The sequence below is a fragment of the Citrus clementina genome, unplaced genomic scaffold, assembly GCF_000493195.1.
Source record: "Citrus clementina cultivar Clemenules unplaced genomic scaffold, Citrus_clementina_v1.0 scaffold_7, whole genome shotgun sequence".
Lineage (NCBI taxonomy): Eukaryota > Viridiplantae > Streptophyta > Magnoliopsida > Sapindales > Rutaceae > Citrus > Citrus x clementina.
This window is the reverse complement of record NW_006262075.1, coordinates 11,968,737-11,991,499: the sequence shown is the minus strand read 5'-3', so window position 1 is coordinate 11,991,499 and position 22,763 is coordinate 11,968,737. Positions and strand designations below refer to the sequence as shown.

The 22,763-nt window shown below is 32.7% G+C and overlaps 3 protein-coding genes and 2 long non-coding RNA genes across 7 annotated transcripts; 3 read left to right on the top strand and 2 right to left on the bottom strand.

Moving 5' to 3' along the window:
* Positions 1-1,411: 1,411 nt before the first annotated feature.
* LOC18036283 lies at positions 1,412-3,869 on the top strand. Of its 3 annotated transcripts, none has more exons than XM_024180873.1 (3): positions 1,412-1,437; positions 2,340-2,449; positions 2,813-3,869. In XM_024180873.1, exon 3 carries the CDS (start codon positions 2,857-2,859, stop codon positions 3,757-3,759), a length of 903 nt encoding a protein of 300 aa, XP_024036641.1. In that variant the 5' UTR covers positions 1,412-1,437; positions 2,340-2,449; positions 2,813-2,856; the 3' UTR covers positions 3,760-3,869. The 3 variants fall into 3 exon arrangements, with proteins under 3 accessions (XP_024036641.1, XP_006427353.1, XP_024036642.1); XM_024180874.1 differs by lacking the exon at positions 1,412-1,437 and adding an exon at positions 1,907-2,247; XM_006427290.2 differs by lacking the exon at positions 2,340-2,449 and having other exon boundaries at positions 1,414-1,437.
* Positions 3,870-6,236: 2,367 nt separating this feature from the next.
* Positions 6,237-9,068, bottom strand: LOC18036282 (probable disease resistance protein At5g63020). The gene has a single exon (XM_006427289.2). The coding sequence runs from the start codon at positions 8,981-8,983 to the stop codon at positions 6,269-6,271; it is 2,715 nt and encodes a 904-aa protein (XP_006427352.1). The 5' UTR covers positions 8,984-9,068; the 3' UTR covers positions 6,237-6,268.
* A 5,437-nt stretch (positions 9,069-14,505) lies between these two features.
* LOC18035769 (checkpoint protein HUS1B) lies at positions 14,506-16,787 on the top strand. Its single transcript, XM_006427288.2, is given in 3 exon segments — positions 14,506-14,526; positions 15,707-16,510; positions 16,513-16,787. Coding segments are annotated over 2 exon segments (1,035 nt in total). The 5' UTR covers positions 14,506-14,526; positions 15,707-15,750.
* A 752-nt stretch (positions 16,788-17,539) lies between these two features.
* Positions 17,540-18,153, top strand: LOC112096815. The gene is made up of 2 exons (XR_002904642.1): positions 17,540-17,742; positions 18,005-18,153. It is a non-coding gene; the product is annotated as an uncharacterized LOC112096815 (long non-coding RNA).
* On the bottom strand, positions 18,132-19,674 carry LOC112096814. Its single transcript, XR_002904641.1, has 2 exons — positions 19,341-19,674; positions 18,132-18,471 (listed from the first exon to the last, which is right to left on the bottom strand). It is a non-coding gene; the product is annotated as an uncharacterized LOC112096814 (long non-coding RNA).
* Positions 19,675-22,763: the final 3,089 nt, after the last annotated feature.

Genomic DNA, 22,763 nt, shown 5'->3' with positions numbered 1-22,763 from the left:
GCACAATATTAAAACAAGCGTAGAATAATCATTTCATGTTTCTAGAATTTCTCTTTAAATAAGAAACAACAAGTAATGATAACAATTTTAGGCAAAAGTTTCAAAATCATAGCTGTCAACATTTCTACATATTTCCTACATTTTTCTAAAAACATAAATAATTGAATAAAAAAATGATCGGAAAACTAACCACCAGGGCAACTTCAATGCCACCTTGGTTTCTCTGGTATCCTAGAACAGTACATGGCTCTGAAGAATGAAACGAAGGTAACAGTACAAAATCCGCCATCTGGACAACTAATAAATCATGCAAATCAGCGACAAAGCTGGCACGGTGGCTCCCATCATCAAGAATCGTTTAGTAATGGCGTTTCAATTATACAGAGATAGCTCATCATACCTTTGCTTTGCTCCTGCTCAAGTGAAAGGGGTGGTATTTCGTACTGTTGTCAATGGAAATAACATTTGTGCCACAAAAGTTTTGAGAAATAACACAAAGAAGATAGTTTATAATTACTTTTCAAACAGGTATCTTTTATTAGTGGAAGTGGCAATTTGGGTTTTCTGTGCTGTGTTGTCTTCTTATCACGTCAAAATTGAACCAACTAAACTTCTCCTTATGTAATAATTATATCAAGAATCTCAATTCTTACAGAAATCCATTTATTATTGTGTCACCTAATAATAAAATAATAAAATTTTCTTCATTAAAATAATATTTTAACGTACTATATTCTTTTAGAAATGATGTACTATCACCTACAAAACATGATAAATGTAACACATATCTAATTGACTAATATATAATTTAATATTAATTGATTAATTAATCCTTCGTAAAACAAGTTATCATATTAGCACGCTTATGATAAATCGTTACAATTCTTATTCCAATTGTTTAATTTAAACAATTCATCAAAAAAGATTTAGTAAAAATTATTTCTGCATAACATTCTTGAGAAAAAGAAATTGAGTTCAAAATTGAAAAACAAAGAATATTTGGATTTGAATTCACATCCAACTCAAACGAAACAGCGATATTCATAAAAAAAAAGTTTGAATTCTCTTCCCCAAAAAAAAAAAATTATGAGGTTGATAATAAAAATTTTTACAGTAGCTTTCAGTATTTTTAAGTTATTAATTTCCTGCAAAAATCAATAAAAATAAAAACGATTACTTTGTTGGTCCATTGGATATGACTCAAGTAATTTTGAAACAATTTTTTTTAACTTAGTGATGACAATAAAAAATCCTTGCTTGTTCTTTTTTTTGGAAAAAAATTTAATAATTATCGATAATAAAATAATGATATCTCTTTCCTTTTTTACCCTCGCAACCTAATAAAATTTCCTTATCTAATACCCATATTAAAACTCGCGCTTTCACTTTCCCTCTTCCAATTTGGCGCGCGATCTGGTCAATTTCAAAAGCCAAAAGGTCAGTCAACTCTCTAAACCGTAATTTTCTGTTTGTTTCCCGAGAAAATCCATGAAAATGAACCGTTAAGTGTAGCATTTTTAGCATGTTATGGCTGAAATTTTGAACTTCATCTGTTGCTTGTTCCTCTCGAAATGTGAAATCTTCTAATTTTGATTTTTGACACAAATTCGAATTGAGTTTTCTAATTCGATATATCGATCTCTTGTTATACAATTCCTATGTGTGATAGAATCCTGTGCTTCACTTCCTTTGCGTATAATTGCAAATTTTTTGGGTTCTGTTTCTCTTGGAATTTAGGTTTGCTTCCAAAGAGCATAACTTATTAATTTGTACAGGAGCTTCTGAAATAATGAAAGCTTCTTGCTTGACTCCTGAATTTGGAGTTCATTCTCTGACCAATTTTTTTCTTAATGGTTAATTAGTTTTTTATCGAGGCTTGGTTTTTTTGTGCATGCCATTTGTTTGCTTTCGTGCCCTCATTTCATTTGAGTTCAAATTTTCTCCATATTCATTTTGCGTGTCTCCATTTTGTTTCTTGTTTACAAAGGAGATGAAGAGTTAAGTTAGAATTTACAATTAGCTGCTCGTGATCTAATTTTCACTCGTTTTTTGTTTGGGATTAGGTCTGAGCTATTTGATGACCAAAACTCTGTAAACTTCTATGAACAATGAACCTTTGGAGTTTCAATGGATTGAATGAGTATCTATTGGCATCATCATTTTCAAAATCTGTTGTATGGAAGCTTTTGCTGAGTTCTGTCAACTATAGTAAAGCATGGAACTTCACCTAAGGAGGCAATTCACCAAGTTGGCTTTCAGATTTTTAAGTTGAATATTCTTACTGCATTTTATTCGGCTGCGTGCATTAGGATTATTTACTTAAAAACTTTTTGTTGTAGAGGTAAATGGAATATTGGCTTGGCGTGTGATGAGGTGGTGATGCAAAGACTTTAGATCGAAAGAAATGCCCTTAACTTTGCAAGATGATTATAGACCTGTGAATTAACTGGTGAGACTACAAGAAAGCTTTCTATAACAAATGAGGGACCTGTATTGATTCTCATCAATAAATATTAAAGTTGAGGACAAAATGCAATTTGTGCTTGGACAAATACACTGCATCTGATTTGTTTAGTCTTCTTGATGTTTTTGTGCAAAGTTCTAATTGCTTAAATGCTTCTGTAAGGTGCACTATATTAAACATTTTCTCAAGTTAAGGAGGAAAACCATGTGCTCTTTTCAAATTTCAAGCCATCTTGCAGTTTTTAGCTTTCTAGGATACTGCTTGAAGTATTAGTTTGTAAGATCAACGTCTAATTATTTTCTTGTCTATATATCTTAATTCTCTCTCTCTCTCTCTCTCTCTTCATAGTGCTTTCAACTTATTTCCTGATAAGTGAGGATAGAGACAGAGGGATGAAGTTCAAAGCATTTCTCACAGAGAATGAAGTAAATCTCTTAGAAAAAAGATTCCTACCTGCCCTAGACAAAATGGGGAAGGTATGCCACCTCTTCCTCACTAGAGAGACAGCTTACTTCCTCCACAACCTTCTCAGTGGCGAAGGGATTCAATGTGTTGCCCAGTTTCACAAGGAAACTCTCTTCGATGATTACTGCATCTCAAGCCAAAATGAGGACTGCATTGCCTTTGCCGTAGACATATCACTTCGTCAGTGTGCTGTTCGAAGTAGTGTCAGTAGTTGCTCTGAAATTGGTGCAGCTGGATCCGCTGCCAATTGCCTCCAAATAAAATTGGTGAAGAAGCTGCCTCCAAATTGTACTCAAGCAATGCCTTTCCTTACCTTTGAAACCAAGGGGTACAAGTCTGCAGTAATCCAAGATGTTCCAATTTCAAAACCATTGTCAAGGGCTCAAGGTCTTGAACTTCAAACTGCTTTAGATATGGCTCAAGATATACCTCCGACTCTGGTTCAGGTTCCAGATTTGAATCAGTTGCAGAATTTCGTGGACCGGATGAAGCATGTTGGTGATTTGTTAAATGTCTCCATTTGCAAATATGGGGATCTCCATTTGCAAATATCAACAACTCTGATCACACTAGGTGCTGAGTTTAGAAAATTGTTGGTTATTGGAGAGAAAGCTGTAGCTCCATCTGAGGACCGAAATTTGAGTGCTCAGACTCGATCAGAGAGGGCAATATCCAGAGGGGATGCTCAATCTGTGCAAGTGAGCATGAAGCACTTTTCAAAAAGCCTCCAGGGTCACCTAGCAAAGCCAGATTGTGCATTCTTTGGTATTGCTCCACAGGGTGCTTGCTTGACGGTGATATTCCAGTTCTTCATTCCTGGCACACGTTAAACTGATAAATCAATCAGTCTGCATTGCAGGCTTCCAGTGCTCGACCCAGGCACATAGTCTATCAATTAACCATCTCTGGCTAAGGCTCGAGCCTCTGAAGTCTTATGGTAACTTGGATACTCTTGAATATTTTGGGATTAAAATGAGAGATAATGAATGAATTAAAATCACGAGTCTAATATTTTGCTTTCGAAGTAGAATATATTCGTACAAGCTTAATGCCAAAATTGGTAATACTGAACATTGAAATGATGAACTTCTGCGTGTTTCCCTTAATATTCATATATTTTTATGTTTTGTACTTGTTGCAGAAATTTTGTGTACATAGATGATAGATGATAGATGGAAACTTTATTGTCAAATAAAAAGAGTAAAGGAAAAAGGAAAGAAATTTATTCACATTGCATAGGATTAACTTTCACTTTTATTTTTTAATTTAAATTACTATCTCACATACATAATTGGCAATTAATGGAATGTCTCAAATGTATAGCATGTGCATTAATGTAATGACAAAAGTAAATAACAGATAAAAAATAAAGGTGAACGCATTTTAGTCTCCACCATTTGAACTAATTATTATTTACTCCTGGTATTTTAAAAAAATAATTGAAAGCAACTCTATAGTAATTTTCATAATTGTTGGATCTAACTTTTTATGGATAAGATAACATTTGTATTGATATAACTTAGAACTCAAATAAATCTTACACGCAACAATAGAAAAATAAAGAATAATTAAATATATTTTAGTGGAAACATATATATAATAAAGATCCATTATTATATAGACAATAATGATGATGATAGCAGTAAGCAATTCATTTGAGATGTTCTTAAATATGCAATCGGGTTGAATTTTTATTTCACGTCACGTTAAATTTGTAGAGTTTGTTTTTCCATACAAATCATTACAAGCTCATCTACCACTCCTAATTACGCAAGTGTTCCACCAATTCTTCCTGTTTCATTTCCTAGTACTCCATTGTCGGCACCTACTCCATCTATTGTGGGCCCTCTGGAGTTGCCACCGTGTACTGCTCCTTCTTCTCTACCGGTAACATCTCCGCAGCAATCCTCCCAACCTACTTCTACCTCTACACAAAGCACTTCTTCACTTCCTGTTCAATCATCTTCCTAAACTCCACTAGATCATTGCCCCACAAGTCATCATGATATGACTACCCGAGCTAAAAATAAGATTCACAAGCCGTTACAAAAACTTAACCTCCGTGCTCATTTTAGCCCTTCTTCTGATTGTGAACCTACAACTGTGACGCAAGCTATCAAAAATCTTCACTGGCGTCCAGCTATGTCAGAAGAGTATGATGCTCTTGTTCGTAACGGGACATGGAAGCTTGTTCCACCTCCCATCCCTTCCAATATTGTTGGCTGCAAATGGATTTTTGTATTAAAAGACATTCCAACGGTTCTGTTGACAGGTTTAAAGCTCATCTTGTTGCCAAAGGGTTCAATCAATGGCCTGGTGTGGACTATTATGACACTTTCAGTCCAGTTGTTAAGTCCACCACAGTACGGCTTGTTCTTAGTATTGATGTTAGTCATGGCTGGCCTCTTCGTCAATTGGATATCAATAACGCCTTTCTTCAAGGTCAGCTTTCCGAAGATGTTTATATGGCGCAACCACCAGGTTTTATTGATTCTGATCATCCAAAATATGTTTGTGCTGAATTCTCCACCAAATATTTTCTGATACATCATTCCTTGCTTCGATTAACTCTATAGAATGACTCTTCCATGCTTGATTCTTGGTAATGGTGATGGCATGTATACTATTCAAACTAAAGTTGAGGACCATTGATGGTGCTTTGGATAATTGATAGAGTAAGGAATGTGAACAATATTTATTCAAATGACTTGTCAAGCGAACGGATAGGTATCCTTGACAATTTGCAAGCAGGATTTGTTTTGTAGCCATTATAGTATTTTGTAGATATTGCGAATTATTTGTGAGGTACTGAACTGATTGATGTTCTAATTAGAGATAAAACACAAATAATTGATTATGTTTTACTTAACATACTATTTACATAGCATTAGAGCAGAAAAATCATCAATGATATTTTGAAAATAATTGATTATATTTTGCAGAAGACAGGAAAGAGAGAGAGAGACTGAAATAAAAACAGAGAACAGGGCAAAAATAAAGTATACTTAATATTTATTACATACAATGCACATAAATAAAGTATCAATTGGTTTAAGTCATATATATGTTCTTCTCGCTCGTCTTTTGACAGGAAATTAAATCGCTAAGAAGATAGAACAGGGCAAAATTTGACAACAAAAAGTAAAAAACCAGAGCATCAATTCCATTAATTCAACATTTAATTGTGATTTGCAGAAGACAAAGAGAGAGAGAGAGAGAAAGAAACTAACCAGAAATCAAATAAAAACAGTGAAGAAAACGACAAGAATAAATTTCTTTTAAATTCTTCTTTTTAAAAGACAAACGCACTCACCAGAAATCAAATTTTGCGACCACTGCTCAGGAACGAGGTTGGAAACAGGAACGAAAAGCAATTTGAGTGGCTTCATCCTCCCATTGAAGTCGGTTCCACCAGAGTGTGTATCCACGAATAACAACATTACGCTCTGTTGCACTGTTGGAATCGAGCGGAAGCCTTCTAAGCTGATCGCATCTACGTACCTCCATTTTTTTGAGATGAGTGAAAGGCAATGGCTTCCAGTAGATGCTCCTCAAAATTGGTAAATACGATAAATGAAGACTTTGGAGATTTTCAAAAGGGCTTATGTGTCCCATCATCTCAGGAGTCTCAGCAATTTCTCCGACGCTGATTATTTCTTCCATAGCATCGCATTGCAATAGCTCAAGAGACTTGAGGTTTGGAGCAAAAACGAGGAATGTCACATCTTTCAATTTACCGCAACTAAATATGGTAACACGGTGAAGGCTGCGGAAAACAAAAGGTTCCCGCCTTTTTCGTACTATCTCTGTATAATCAATCTTCAATTCTTCCAACTCAATACCTTCATAAATATATAATTCATTGAGGTGGTTTAGATCTGCGAAAGCCGCAGCATCAATAATCGACTTTGTATCTCCGGCCAACTGGAGGAAAAGAGATCGAATACAACTTTTTAACTTATTTGAGCTCAAAAAGATTTGGAGAGCCTGATAACTTCCCAAGGTCAACTCCAATACCTCTAAATATTTCAAACCGAGCAATTCCTGTACTAAAACTTCACCCCCACCAAATAAAACGCTGTCTTCTGGTGCTTCATGAAAACATTCATAGCCAGTAGCGAACATTCTCAACACACGTAACCCTGAAGAATTTGATATTAGTTGCCGTGGAATTCTAATTAACTTGCTTGTCCACCTCAAATTCAAACATTTCAGATTTACCAACAACTTTAACTCTTCTGGTAACTCTTGTATTTCGGTGCGTGAAATATCAAAAAGTTCTAGTGAACCCAACTTTGACATCCCCAAAGGTAATTGAAAAGTAAAATTCCCGCAGTTTGAAATCTTCAAAACTTTGAGAGAAGGCATAAATTGGAAGAAGCCATCCGCGATCATCTCCAACTCCTCATTAAAGTCAAGAAATAAAGTGAGGAGATCAGGGCATGTGGGAACCTCCGACAGAATTTTAATTTGGTTTTGCATCAATGACAATCTTGTCACATTTTCCGATTCTCTAACAGCCGGTGCCTGTTCTAATCCAGCGCCTGCACAAACCAAAAAGTGTCTCCTCTCCTCAATTTCACAAGCTATCCATAGAGCCATATCACGAACAACGTCATGCATTTTTACTCTATCATCTTCTATCCCTTCTAGTAAACACGCATGAATAAGAGTGCCCACAATGTAGTAACCTTGGTTTTCTGCACTAAACCTGTCAGATTCCTCTAAGAATCCCTCACCAATCCAACAATCAATCAAGTCCCATTTAAGAATTCCATAATCTTCGGGATATAAACAACAATATAAGAAACAAGATCTAATCGTCTCATTCTGCAAACTATCATAGCTAAACTTTAAAAGAGGATACACCTCTTTTCCCAAACCTGCAAACTCAAAAGCTGATCTTCTTAGCACTTCAACTGCGTGTATCCACTCCTCGGCTGTCCTTTTGCAGGCCATAGCTCGACCAATAGTAATAAGTGCGAGTGGCAAACCACCACACTCTTTGGCCACAATTTGGGCTAGCTCAACGATATCATGATGACTCTGAAGAGTTTCTTCCCCAACTTTTTCTCGAAACAGTTCCCAAGCATCCTTTTCTGATAAGCACGCCACTAGGAACTTCCTGTCAGCTTCCATGCTACCACAAACATCGATGAAACGGGTTGCGAATACGACTTTTGAGGTAGTATTTTGTGGTCCGGGAAGTGGAACGCCCACTTTTGTTAAATCAACCCGCTCCCATAAATCATCTAACAACAATACAAATCTCTTCTCTCCTAAACTCCGCAGGATGTCTACAGCTTTCTCCTCAAAACTTTTATTCTTCCATGAATCATCAGACAGACCTATCTTCTTCCCAATATCGTCTTGAATTTTTTCAAGTCGCAGGTCTTTTGAAACTACGACCCAAATCACACAATCAAAGTTGGTGGGACTCTCAAGAAATTTATTGTTGATATGGGTCAACAGTGTGGTTTTACCAACACCGCCCATACCATATAGGCCAATGATTCCCACTGATTCTTCTACAAGACATCTCCAGACTTGTTCAAGTTGTGATTGCAAGCCTACTACTGTTCGCTCAATGGGTCTTTCATCTGCTACAGGTTCCGGAGCTCTCTCGGGCACCACCTCAGTAGCCACCGCCTCAAAAACTCCCTCGGCGATTAAAGCCTTCACATCTTGTAGCTTTTTAGCCACTTGTTTTCCGAACTTGTAGCTTGACCTGCAGTTCTTGGAACAGTAGCCTCCAACACATAATTCGCCAATTTCTTCAGAGCCGTCTGTGATAAGTTCATCGGCTCCAGTTTTAACAGCATCCACCCTCGAAACCCACCATTCCACTTGGCCCAGCCTTCTCATTTGTTGCCGTTCAGCATTGACAACCCTCATCATCACATCGTTCTTTGCTGCGATTAGTCTTCCCAGTTCAGTCTCCAAGTCTACAAGATTATCTGGGAGGTTACGAAGGTATGCTGCTTTTCCAAGAAAGCAATCCAAGCAACGATTGAAAAGAGCACCATCGCATGCGATCTGAAAAATGCTACACATCTTTGGAATTTTGTTAAGAAAGAAAATTGATTGAGTTTGATAAACTGAAGCTGCTGTAGGCTGTGGAAGAGAAATTTTAGTAATGACCTCTGTTCGTTATACGGCAAAAATTTTAAAAAGATTTAGGCATTCGGGCCCCACTGTAATTGCCTTTAAGAAAAGAGCATCGCACATTCACACTTGCAAACATGAACCGCTAACTTTTGAAGGAAAAACAGTAATTACCAAAAACTAATTTTGAAAAATAATAAAACAAGAATTTGAAAAAGACTATTCGACTACTTTTTACTTGCGTTTAATAAAAAGAGCCTAATCGTCTGTCCTACTTGTATTCAAAAGAATCCATTTTAATTTGTAGTTTAATAAAAGAATACAGCTGGTTGTTTTGTCACTTTTGCTTTTGGGGTGGAATATGATCTCGCTTTTTCTTGTTAGTTTTGAAAAACAATAAAACAAGAATTTGAAAAAGACTATTCGACTACTTTTTACTTGCCTTTAATAAAAATTAAAAAGAGCCTAATCGTCTGTCCCACTTGTATTCAAAAGAATCCACTTTAATTTGTAGTCCACCTAGTTGTTTTGTCACATATTATTTAAATCAATAATATTAAATAAAGCTTCTCCACCGTGGTTCACATATACCCTAAATATTTAGAGAATTGATCATGAAAATTTTTAAATTTTTAATAAAGATGTTAAGATTTTTTTTTATCATTATATTTTTTGAATAGTAATTAAAAATAATTTTAAAATTTTTTAATAAATAGAAAATAATATATATAATTTAATCTATCTAATAGATTAGTAATATTAATTTTTTTAATATTTGAAGTAATTTCAAAAATATAATTATTAATTTATCATAAATAAATCTTTAGGTTAAATGGTATTTTAAATTAATAAAATATGAATATCTCACATATTTTATTAAAATTATTTTATATAATACTTAAAATACTCTAAATTTAGTATGTTTTATTTATTATAAAATTTACTTTAATATAATAAAATATATCTAATGGATCATAAAATATTAAAAATTATTTTAAATATTGATATTATTTTAAAATAGATATTATTTATATTTCTGCAAGATCTTCTCTACACTTTTTAACTCTTTTGTTATTGTTATATTCTTATTTATGCCGTAATATGTCTTAAATTTAAGGAGTTTAGATAAACACAAAAATTAGTGCACACTGCAACATAATGGTCCCCTAATTTAATCCCAAATTAAATTAGCGACATTAGCTGCGGCTCCATATTTGAAAAGTATGCTCTTCAATTATTAAGAGCATGAAAGGGAATGCAGAAAAAAAAAACAATTATTAAGAGCATGACCTGGAAGATTGTGAATGAGCACTTGCACAGTTGATAATTGTAGGGGCCACCAACTTGTGAATATCGGCACAATTATTGAGGATTGTAGGGGCCACCAATTTATAACAATTTTAAAAAGACTATACAATTTGTAGTTTAATAAAAGACCCTCATCTCTAATTTTTGTTACATGTGTAATTACATATTCTTAGGACTTAATTACCTAATAAAAGTTTTGAGATAAATAATTTCTCTAGCATCATATCATACTTAAGATTTTTTGTTCAATTTTTCTTATGGGGCAAACTTTATTTCAATTATTTTATAATTTAATATTGGACTCTTTCAAGCTCTATCTCTTAAATGTTAGATGTCAAAATTAAATTACCTGCATTTTCTGTTTTTATACTCATTAAGTTAAAGAGTGGACAAAGTTCAAATTAATTTTCTAACCCTTTATTTCTTTTAAGATTCAAACTCGGAATCAATAAAAAAATTACGTAACGGCAAATAAAAAATTCAAGCGATTTCTTTATCATACATTTTAACCATTGAATAACATTTGTATGCGTAATAACTATATCTCTTTATGGCATAATTTAAGTACCTCCAAGTGTGTGTTAACTTAATCATCATGGGACAACATGCATGTTTATATACCATTAGTAGATTGCAATGATATCCGCACAAGAATGTGGATAGTGGAGCATTGCTGATGCTATTACAAATAGGCTTTAGTATGAAAGCGAAATAGCTTCTTTTTGAGACATTTGTTCAACTTCTTTTAACGTGTCCAGCTCTCATGCAAGAACCTTTTTTCTCCTTTCAGTACACCCCTTTTCTTTAATCTGTCATCCCTTTCTCCAGAAGAATGATTTTTGGATGGAAGTGCTTTATTTCGTTTTCATTTCACCAACCAAAACGGAAACTTGTTTTAAAAAAACCGTTGAGTTGTCTTTTCTTCAAGCTTAGCCGGGATCGTAAGAAAAATTTCTCGAAAAAATTAAATGGCCAAAGAAATGAAGATCTAATATTCAATGGACACCTAGCATAAAGTATCGTCTCGACTACTTTATACTTGTGCTTAATCAAGGAGTCTACAATCTTGTTATACAGTATTAAAAAAAAATAAAAGAGCCTACCCCACTTATATTCAAAAGAATCCACTTTTATATGTAATTTATCAAAAAAAAAAAAAAACCATTTTAATTTGTAGTTTTATAAAAGATTCCAGCTGATTGTGTTTGTCACTTTTGCTTTTGTGGAATATGATCTAGCTTTTTCTTGTTAGCATTAATTTACAATAAAATAAAAGAAAGGCCGGTAACGTTAAAAGTAAAAACAATTAAGGTATTTTAAAATAATTTAATCTATCTCTTATAAAAATAATTTAATCTATCTAAAAAACTAATAATATTAAATTTTTTTAATATTTGAAATAACTTTAAATATGTAATTATTAATTTATCATATTTTTAGGTAAAATAAAATTTTAAATTAATAAAATATATCTCACGCATTATATTAAAATTATTTTATATAATATTCTAAATTTTCTAAATTTTTTATATATTAATTTTAATAGTACGTTTGTATTTATTATAAAATCTACTTTAATATAATAAAATGTGTATGATAGATTGTAAAATATTAAAACATATTTTAAATATTGATATTATATTTATTTTAGGAATATATTTTTATTTATTATAAAATATTAGATTCAAAATCTTTAAGTTAATTAGGACAAAATGTATTATGATCAAAAGAGAGTTTTGAAGTCCTTTCCCTTAACCTTAGGTGTAGTTTTTATTTTTCTATGTATGAAATATTACTTTAGCACTAATGGTGCATTTATTAGATAGAAATTGGAATAGATTGGAATCGAAGTGAGTTAAAATAGGAAAGGAAAATAGGAATCATAATAATTTGTTTACTTAAGCTGTAATAATCAGAATCAAAATGAGTTAGATTATTACAAATTACTAAAAAGACATTAATTAACTATTGTCATAATTATTAATTTGTATTTTAATTATTGTGATTATTTTTATTCAAAAAATTGTATTACTACTAATTATTGTTAATCTTAATAATAATATTATTAACATTAATATATTAATTAATAAATTAATAATAATAATAATAATAATAATAATTGTCATCATCATTGGAGATATCATTATTGGTGACAATTGCTGCTGCTGTTGGATTGCGAACAATGAAGATGAAGTTAGCGTTGTCAATAATTTTGATTCACCAATCCAAAAAATAAACACACTATGAATGTCTAAGGATTTGTTTGAGATTGAGATGCTGTGACTTTTAAGCTACAACTGCTGTGGAAAAAAAGTTATAACTATAAAAAAAAATTAATAATATATAGCAAATATAAATTTTAAAAAAATTATTAAAGATGTAATATATTTTCTATGATACATGTGAAAAATCATATCAATATAACTTTCAATCTGCAGCAGCTAGTATTTATCAAACACTTCAGTATTGTAACTTAAAATCTATGGCTGCCCAATCTCAATTCCAAACGCACTCTAAATCATTTAACTCATTTTTTTTCCTACTAAAATCAATTTGCATAGAGATTCCATTAATAATTAATATTCTTTATCTTTTTTTCTTCGTTATAATAATCATCATCTATGTTTCTAACCGTAAAAGAAATCATTCATCTCACTCTTTTCCTACTAAAATCAATTTGTATAGAGATTTCGTTAATCATTAATATTCTTTATCATTTTTTTCATCCTTATACTAATCATCATCTCTATTTTAAAAGAAAACAATTTCTAAAGGTATATGTTTCTTTCTTTGTGTGCAATAATTCTAATAATATAGAAGTGCAAAATATTTGACTTAAAAAATTCTAACAAATGCAAATATAATTGTAGGTTAATAATATTTAAATATTTTTAAATGTAAATAATATAGTCATACTTATTGTAAAGATTTTAAAAAATCTTAAAGTTAAATAATTTTTATATTAATAAAAAAACTCACGTATTAATCTATTAAAATTATTTTACATTCAAAATTCTTTAATTTTTTGTGAATTTATTTTAATATTATATTCTTATTTTATAGAAAATTTATATTAATTTAATAAAATATGTCTAATAGATTGTAAAACATAACTATTTTCGATGTTTTGTACAATGCCTCCGACTTGGAGGTGCTTTGTGTTTGTGGGTTGTTCAATTTCAGAGGATATTTATGCAGACACATTCTTTGTGTTCTAAACCAGAGTGGCATGCAGGAGATCCCATCTCACTACATTCTTTCTTGATGGAGAAAAGATGTTAAACGCTCTTATGTTCTTGATCACAGCTGCAGTGGCATTGATATTAAAAATCCGGTGCACAGGTATGATGATTTGTACAAACGCATCGTGCAGGTCGTCGAGGAAGGCAGGCAATCTCAAGATCGTTATAATGTTACTTTACAAGCTTTGGATGAGATATTGAACAAGCTTCATCTTGTAGAGGATCATCAAGTGTAATTTATGTAGTTGAGAGCTCTAGATTTTGTAGATTCAGCTTTAAGCTTCTGTATGACGTATTTGATTTCCCCTTTGTTGTAATTTAAATAATAATATTGCTGCGGAAAGCCTTTGGTCTGTGAGTGAATGAATAGCATGACTCTTGAATAAAACTACAGATTTTAATTAAGATGGGTATCAAGATAAGTAATATTAATGGAAAAACTAGAGAATGAAATTCTTGGAAATTAAAAAAAAAAATTCAATTCTTCCCAAAAAATAAAACTATGAGGTTGATAATAAAAAATTTTACAATAGCTTTCAATATTTTTAAGTTATTAATTTTCTGCAAAAATGAATGAAAAAAAAAATAATTACTTTGTTGGTCCGTTGGATATGACTTAAAGTAAGAAATGTAGTTTGATTACATATAAGGAGCTAAATAATTGATTTTACCTTCGAGAAAAAAAAAAAAAAAAAAAAGAGCATTTCTTTGTTGTCGTATTTTTCTAATAGCATTTAAAAAAAATAAATGCTGCAAATGACAATAAAATATTCTTTATTATTCTTTTTTCTTATTAAAAAAAAGGTTAATAGTGATATCACTTTCCTATTTTACCCTCGCAAACTAATAAAATTTGCTAATCCAATACCCTATTAAAACCCGCACTTTCGCTTTCCCTCTTCCATTTTGGCGCGCGATCTTCTCAATTCCAAAAGCCAAAAGGTCAGTCAGCTCTCTAAATCCATGGAAATAAACCGTTAATTGTGGCATGTTATGGCTGAAAATTTTGCATCTGACCTGTCGCTTGTTCCTCTCGAAATGTGAAATCTTCTAATTTTGATTTTTGAGACAAATTTGAATTGAGTTCTTCTGATTCGATGTGTCGATCTCTTGTTATACAATTTGAGAACACCAGAAGCTGACCAGTTTTGTTTTTTAATGGTTAATTAGTTTTTGATTGAGGCTTGGTTTGTTTGCGCATGCCATTTGTTTGCTTTCGTGCCCTCATTTCATTTGAGTTCAAATGTTCTCCTTATTCATTTTGCGTGTCTCCATTTTGTCTCCTGTTTACAAAGGAGATGAAGAGTTAAGTTAGAATTTACAATTTGCTGCTGGTGATCTAATTTTCACTCGTTTTTTGTTTGGGATTAAGGTCTGAGCTATTTGATAACCAAAACTCTGTAAACCTCTGTGAACAATGGACCTTAGGAGTTTCAATGGATTGTATGAGTATCTATTGGCATCATCATTTTCAAAATCTGTTGTATGTAAGCTTTTGCTCAGTCCTGTCAAGTATAGTAAATCATGGAACTTCCCCTAAGGAGGCAATTCACCAAGATGGCTTTCAGAGTTTTAAGTTGAATATTCTTACTGCATTTTATTTGGCTGCATGCATTAGGATCGTTTACTTAAAACTTTTTGTTGTAGAAGTAGACGGAATATTGGCTAGGTGTGTGATGAGGTGGTGATGCAAAGACTTTAAATCGAAAGAAATGCCTGTAACTTTGCAAGATAATTATAGATCCGTGAATTAACCAGTCAGACTACAAGAAAGCTTTCCATAACAAATGAGGGACCTGTACTGATTTTCATCAATAAATATTACAGTTGAGGAAAAAATGCAATGCCATTTGTGCTTGGAGAAATACACTGCATCTGATTTGTTTAGTCTTCTTGAATATTTTTGTGCAAAGTTCTAATTGCTTAAATGTTTCTGTAAGGTGCACTATATTAAACATTTTCTCAAGTTAAGGAGGAAAAGCATGTGTTCTTTTCAAATGTCAAGCCATTTTGCAGTTTTTAGCTTTCTAGGATACTGTTTGAAGTATTAGCTTGTAAGATCGACATCTAATGTTTTTCTTGTCTATATATATCTTAATACTCTTCTTTTCTCTCCTTGTAGCACTTTCAACTATTTTACTGATAAGTGAGGATAGAGACAGAGGGATGAAGTTCAAAGCATTTCTCACAGAGAATGAAGTAAATCTCTTAGAAAAAAGATTCCTACCTGCCCTAGACATGGGGAAGGTATGCCACCTCTTCCTCACTAGAGAGAAAGCTTACTTCCTCCGCAACCTTCTCAGTGGCGAAGGGATTCAATGTGTTGCCCAGTTTCACAAGGAAACTCTCTTCGATGATTACTGCATCTCAAGCCAAAATGAGGACTGCATTGCCTTTGCCGTAGACATATCACTTCTTCAGTGTGCTGTTCGAAGTAGTGTCAGTATTTGCTCTGAAATTGGTGCAGCTGGATCCGCTGCCAATCGCCTCCAAATAAAATTGGTGAAGAAGCTGCCTCCAAATTGTACTCAAGCAATGCCTTTCCTTACCTTTGAAACCAAGGGGCACAAGTCTGCAGTAATCCAAGATGTTCCAATTTCAAAACCATTGTCAAGGGCTCAAGTACTTGAACTTCAGACTGCTTTAGATATGGCTCAAGATTTACCTCCGACTCTTGTTCAGGTTCCGGATTTGAATCAGCTGCAGAATTTCGTAGACTGGATGAAGCATGTTGGTGATTTGGTAAATGTCTCCATTTGCAAATACGGGGATCTCCATTTACAAATATCAACAACTCTGATCACACTAGGTGCTGAGTTTAGAAAATTGTTGGTTATTGGAGAGAAAGCTGTAGCTCCATCTGAGGACCGAAATTTGAGTGCTCAGATTCGATCAGAGAGGGCAATATCCAGAGGGGATGCTCAATCTGTCAAGTGAGCGTGAAGCACTTTTCAAAAAGCCTCCAGTGTCACCTTGCAAAGCCGGATTGTGCATTCTATGGTATTGCTCCGCAGGTTGCTTGCTTGATGGTGATATTCCAGTTCTTCATTCCTGGCACACGTCAAACTGATAAATCAATTTTGGGCCAAGCCGAAATAGCATTGACTGCTGCCTCCTCACTTTTCATTCGTCAATTTCCGAATATCATGGCTTTTCGGAATGTGTTCTATGCATATGCGTTGCGCTGGGTCCAATTAAATTAGGTATATTATTTATTTATATGGAAATTTTTTAATAGAAAAGATATACAGAAGATTTTTCTAGAAAAATTTAAATTTAAAGACTGTGTTGTAAAAGTGCATATATTATTTATTTATATGAAGATTTTTTAATATAAATCCGAACTTTTAAAAATTTAATTATTTATAAATTTAAGAGTTAATATAAATTGTGGCGGGTCTAGGCAACTATTTTAAGTATTATTTGATATTTAATCATTATTTGATATTGCGATCGGGCATGCAGCTGTAACTTAAAACTACGTCACCTTCTTCATTCTACACTTTTATAACAAGAAACTTGTAATACCAACAGATAATTTGGCCAATTTAGGTGTTGCGGTGGATTCTTTTACTTGATCGGTCTCATGTTGCTTCTCTTTTGCATAAGGTTGTTTTTAGGCGCCTGAATTTTAGTTTATCTAGCTTTTAGGCTGCCCAACTTTCAGTTCTTGTTATATTTTTATTTTGATTTTGATAAAATCTCCTCACTTTGGTGAGGATTTCTCCCCCAATAATAATAATAATAATAAAATATCACCTGTCGTAATTTTTAGCAATCTCACCCTCATTCATTGAGGGGTTTTTTCTTGTTAGCATTAATTTTTAATAAAATATACAGCACCGATATGCTCACAACATTCAGCCCCACATATAGCACCGAACGGTGCGTTTCAAGATAACTATAAAATGGTCACTGTAGATGGATAATTACGCAACACGCGCATTGAGAAAAAACATACGCGCTCTCTGGCAGAACAAGCACGCACGCTCTGGCTCTTTCGCTCTCTCCCTCAATCCTACCAATGCAGCAATCACCATCGGCTTCGTCTCTCTCTCGCCCGTCCATTGCATCTCTCACAGCGCCTCACTCTCTCGGCTGTCTCAAAAATTCGACTTGCAGCCTCACTCTCTTAGCTTCACTCGTCGATTTCTAGCGGTAATTTGCTTAATTAATTCCAAATTTGATTGTAAAGATAATTAGTTGTAAAGATTCAGCTGTCATTTAGTTAAACAATGGAAGCTTGCTGCAACACACCATGAATTGAATATAAATTATTGTGACAAATAATTGAGGATAATGTTTATTCAATATCTACATAAAATTCTTGCACCGTAAGTAGTGATAAGTTTTTTATTTGTTCATCTTGCCTTCTTTATTTTTTCGGATGACAACAAGATGTTTAATTTTTTTTTAATAGCACATACAAGCTCAGCGACATGGACATTTTCAGCAGCTACTCTTTCAACAAGATAATGAATATGGAGTTAATAGGTAGTTATTTCTCAGAATAAGAATGTACTTGTATTGTATTAGTATTTTAAGAATGAAGAACACAGATTTTTGTTTTATTGTCATTCATATTCTGATACAACACTTAGCTTGTGGATTTGATGTACAAATTTTCTACAAATTTTTCGCAAGCTTTCAGTTGTGGGTTTGGAAATTCACTTGTGCTGGAGGACATAATGATTGTACATATATAATTATTTCCAGCAATCATAATTTTCTAAAAATCTGGAAATAACACATAATTTCCAACAATCAATATAGAGAACAACAACACTTCATCAGTTGATTGTCTTTGGTCTGGTTGACAGAATTCTGGTCATCACTCCGGCCTCTCAAGCACAGACCTACATCCCAATCACTCATGTTGATCAAAACCTGCAAAGCAAAGAGAATAATGTATTACTGCGACATGTAGTTCGAGCTCCATAATGTACACATATGCATATAGATGCTTCCCCTCCCCCAACTTTGAAGGGGAGGGATTTTACCATTAGCAAAATTCATCATAAGCTAAAACAGATCTAAAGAAGCAACATAAGTTTCTTTAAACTTAAAAAAAAAAAAATTTTAAAAAGGCTTGGTGTCATGGTGGATTGGTGCCTGTTTTAGGCAAGTTCCAATTTATTCATTTGGAACCGGTACTATGTAACTCAATATATTCTTTCCAAGATAGGCATCTTCCATCATTCTCATTCTTGACAGGTTAAGCCAATGTACAGGATGCAATTATCTAAAAGAAAATTCTAGCCAAGCACAATATATATTTTATAGAGTGGAATCATTTGGGAAAGAAAACAAAGAATTCACAGAATTCAAATAATAAAAAAACTCCACAAAAGCAAGTAGCCAGATGCCAGATGCCAGAATCTCAAAAGAACATCTAACAATAAAGAACCCAAATAAGAAACAAACAAATGAACTGAAAAAGCACCCGATCCAAATTGCCTCGGCTCACAGACGCCATAAAAGCTTCCCCTTTTTAAGCTTCGTTGAACAAAATAGCAAAATCTCTTAAAACTCACTAAGCTAAGTGTTTTTGTTTTCAGACACAAAACTAAAGTAACTGACTTGCCCAATACAAAGAAAACTTTACGACAGAATCTAAAAAGAATTTTAAACCGTGCTGATATTCTCAACACACTGAGCAAAAAATAGTTTACCATGAAACAGAACTAAATCTTCACAAACTCATAATCCCACACAAACCAAATTTGAAATTAATGTAATGAATTGAAGCAAACTACCTTCAGAATTTGATTAAGGCAGCTGTCAGAGACGAGACAACGGCAGTTGAGGAGAGAACCCCACGGCGGAAGCCGCAATTCAATTTTCTAAGAGAGCCGAGAGAGTGAGGCGCCGTGAGGGAGCGTGACGCAGCCGACCGCCCCCGGGGAGGGGGGGCGCTTACAGTGAGGAGGAAGCGTGGTGAGATTTGCTGGCGTGAGGGAGAACGCGCGTGGGTTTGGAATGGCGCGTTTGTGTTGCGATATTTCCGCTACAGTTAGAATTTATACTGAGCACAAAACGCACCGTTCTGTGCTCAGTGTGGTTCTCACTGTGGTGAGAATCTCATTTTCCTAAAATATAAGCAGCCACTAACGTTAAAAGTGAAAAACAATTAAGCAGTTTAAAACTTTTCTGACCGACGTTTCAAGGCCAAAGCCCAAAGGCTAATCATGTGATTGCTGAAAAGACTAAAATACCCACCGAAATTTTTTCTCAGTATATTTTTAATTAGATATTATTTAAATCAATAATATTAAATAAATCTTCTCCACCGTGGCTCATATATACCCTAAATATTTATAGAAATGGTCATGTAAATTTTTAAATTTTTAATAAAAAATATTAAGATTTTTTTAATCATTATATCCTTCGAATAGTAATTAAAAATATTGACTTTAAAATTTTTTAATAAATACAAAATAAAATAAATAATTTAATCTATCTAATAGACTAATAATATTACAAATTTTTAATATTTGAAATAATTAAAAAAATTTAATTATTAATTTATCTTAAATAAATCTTTAGATTAAATAGCATTTTAAATTAATAAAATATATCTCATGCATTATATTAAAATTATTTTATATAATATTCAAAATACTCTAAATGTTTTATAAATTCATTATGTTTGTATTTATTATAAAAGAGCATTGGACAACAATGAAAAATTCTCAGATATCTTAGAGGCATTTCCAGAGCATGTTTATATTTTAGTGGTGACAAACCTGTGTTACAAGTGTGTAGATATGGCAGAAGATGTTGATTCCGAAAAATTCCTTCTAGGATGTTTGCTCACTTTTGCAGGGGGAGAAGTCTCATTGCAATCTAAACTTTAGTAATAAGTTACGTTTTCTACCACTAAAGCAAATGATATAACAATTATTGAAGGTTGCAAAAAAATATTATGGATAATGAATTTCCTATAAGAGCTGGGTGTAAAACGAGACAGCTATGTTATGTACTGCGACAGTCAGAGTGCCGTTCAAAGAATTTGATAAACCATTCGAAATCTAAGCATATTGATGTGAGATATCATTAGATACGAGACGTGCTTGAGAAGCAACAGCTACAGCTTGAGAAAATTTACACAACAGAGAATGGGTTATGTATGATGACAAAGTCATTATTCAAGGAGAAGTTGAAAAACTATATGCAGAGAGCAGGCTTGTGGTGCCCCCCACATGATCTAAAGGGGGAGATTTGTTGTATTCATCTCATTTGGAGGCCCAAAAGCTCATAGTCCAAAAAGAATTGTTTGGTGTACAATTATCACTAAGTTTTGGACTTAAATGAAATTTACCATTAAAAGTAGCTTTTTAAATGCTATAAAGAATAAAAGCGAGTGGCGGCTAACATTAAGAAAAGTAGAAGAAGAGAGAGAGAGAGAGAGAGATAGAGAGAGAGAGAGAGAGAGAGAGAGAGAGAGAGAGAGAGAGAGAAATGGTGATTCCTTTGGTTTTGGGGCAAAGGTTTCCATCTTTGGTCACAATCGAAAAAGTGAATTTAACTATTTTTCTCAAATTTAGAAGATAAGTTGATAGCATCGCCTTATACAATCCTACTAATCTTAATTTTTGTTTTATCCTCTTGTTAACTATTATTTGAGATACATACTTATTAGAAATTATTATTTGAGATACTTATTAGAGACTGTTATTTGAGATACTTATTTATTAGAGACTGTTATTTTAGATATCTACTTATTAGAGAGACAAATATTAGGCTGTATTGTAAGTCAAGATTATTGAAATTCTTGATGTTGTTAACCTCTAGTGTTATATAAGGAAGAATTTGTGCTATAATCTCATTAATATAGTAGAAGATTATCTCATACTAAGATGCTGTGGTTTTTTCTATTTTTGGTATTTCACATAAAAATTTGTGCCTCTTGTAATTAGTTTACTGTTTTGGATTGTATTAATTTATTTTTTACCTATTTATTTATGGTACATATCATGTTTTAATCACACAAAGAGAAAAAGCGTTTTGTTTTCACTTAATTTGTAGTTGTTTGTGTAAGCTCATTCTCGACAATCAGAATCTCATTTCCATGATTAACAAAATTACCTTCATTCCAAATTCTAAAATCCAACTTTGTCCTGATTAATTAATGAAAATATAAAAGAAAAATAAAATTAAAATCCTGAAAATGAAATTGGACAACACCTAAAATCGAACCAGCAGCACCCATACCAAAGTCGAACTGCTGACAACTGGCCATGGACCTCGCATCAAGCAGCAGCACCTGCCGTCATTAGTGCAATAAACTAGTAGCTCCCCGAATCGCAGCCACAACATCTCCCATCGTTAGCACAACGAAACAGCTTCTTCCTAAATTGAAACAGTAACACCTGACATTGCCAGAAATAATAGCCGTTGAAGCGTCGCAAGTCAATCTCACATGAAAGCAACAGCCGATAGGCAGCCACTACAAAAATGATGATGATAATGATGATATTTTTTTTGAAATGATGATAATGCTTCTTTGGGAAAAAAAATGATGATGATTATTATTATTGTTATTTTTGGCATAATAAATAATTATTGTTGTTTGTTATTATTAATTTTATCATTATTAGTATTGAAATAAAGTAATTATTGTTATTAACAATAATTTTTTTGAATAATAATAATGTAACAAACAATAATGATAATATTATCATCATTATTATTTCTTTTTAATGATATGACAAATATTATAATAAATATTAAATAATAATAATTAGAATAACAAACCAAGGATATTTTAGTAACTTAAAATAATTCATTCCGATTCGAGGACAACATAAACACATCAACGGTAATACAACTCATTTCGATTTCAGTCTATTCTGATTACTGATAAGTAAATGAACCATAATTGTTTTTCTACCAATTATTTTATTTTATGTTAAATTTTAAATTTAGATTATTTTTTTATCTATAAGGCAGTTAGAGATAATATCGACACACCAATATAATACTGAGAACATTTGCCAGTCAACTTAAGACTACTTGTAGAAGTTATCAACTTAAGACTACTTGTAGAAGTTACCAACTTCAGTCCCCAAAGCGTCTACCCTACAACCAGCATAGTGAGTGTTATAAAAAGTTTTTTTTTTTTATAAAGAATAATTTGTTTATTTATTTTTAAATGATTTTAGTTATTCAGATAATTG

Coding starts and splice junctions, on each gene's coding strand:
- LOC18036283 (XM_024180873.1), top strand. CDS start 2,857: ATGAAGTTCAAAGCATTTCTCACAGAGAATGAAGTAAATCTCTTAGAA.
- LOC18036282 (XM_006427289.2), bottom strand. CDS start 8,983: ATGTGTAGCATTTTTCAGATCGCATGCGATGGTGCTCTTTTCAATCGT.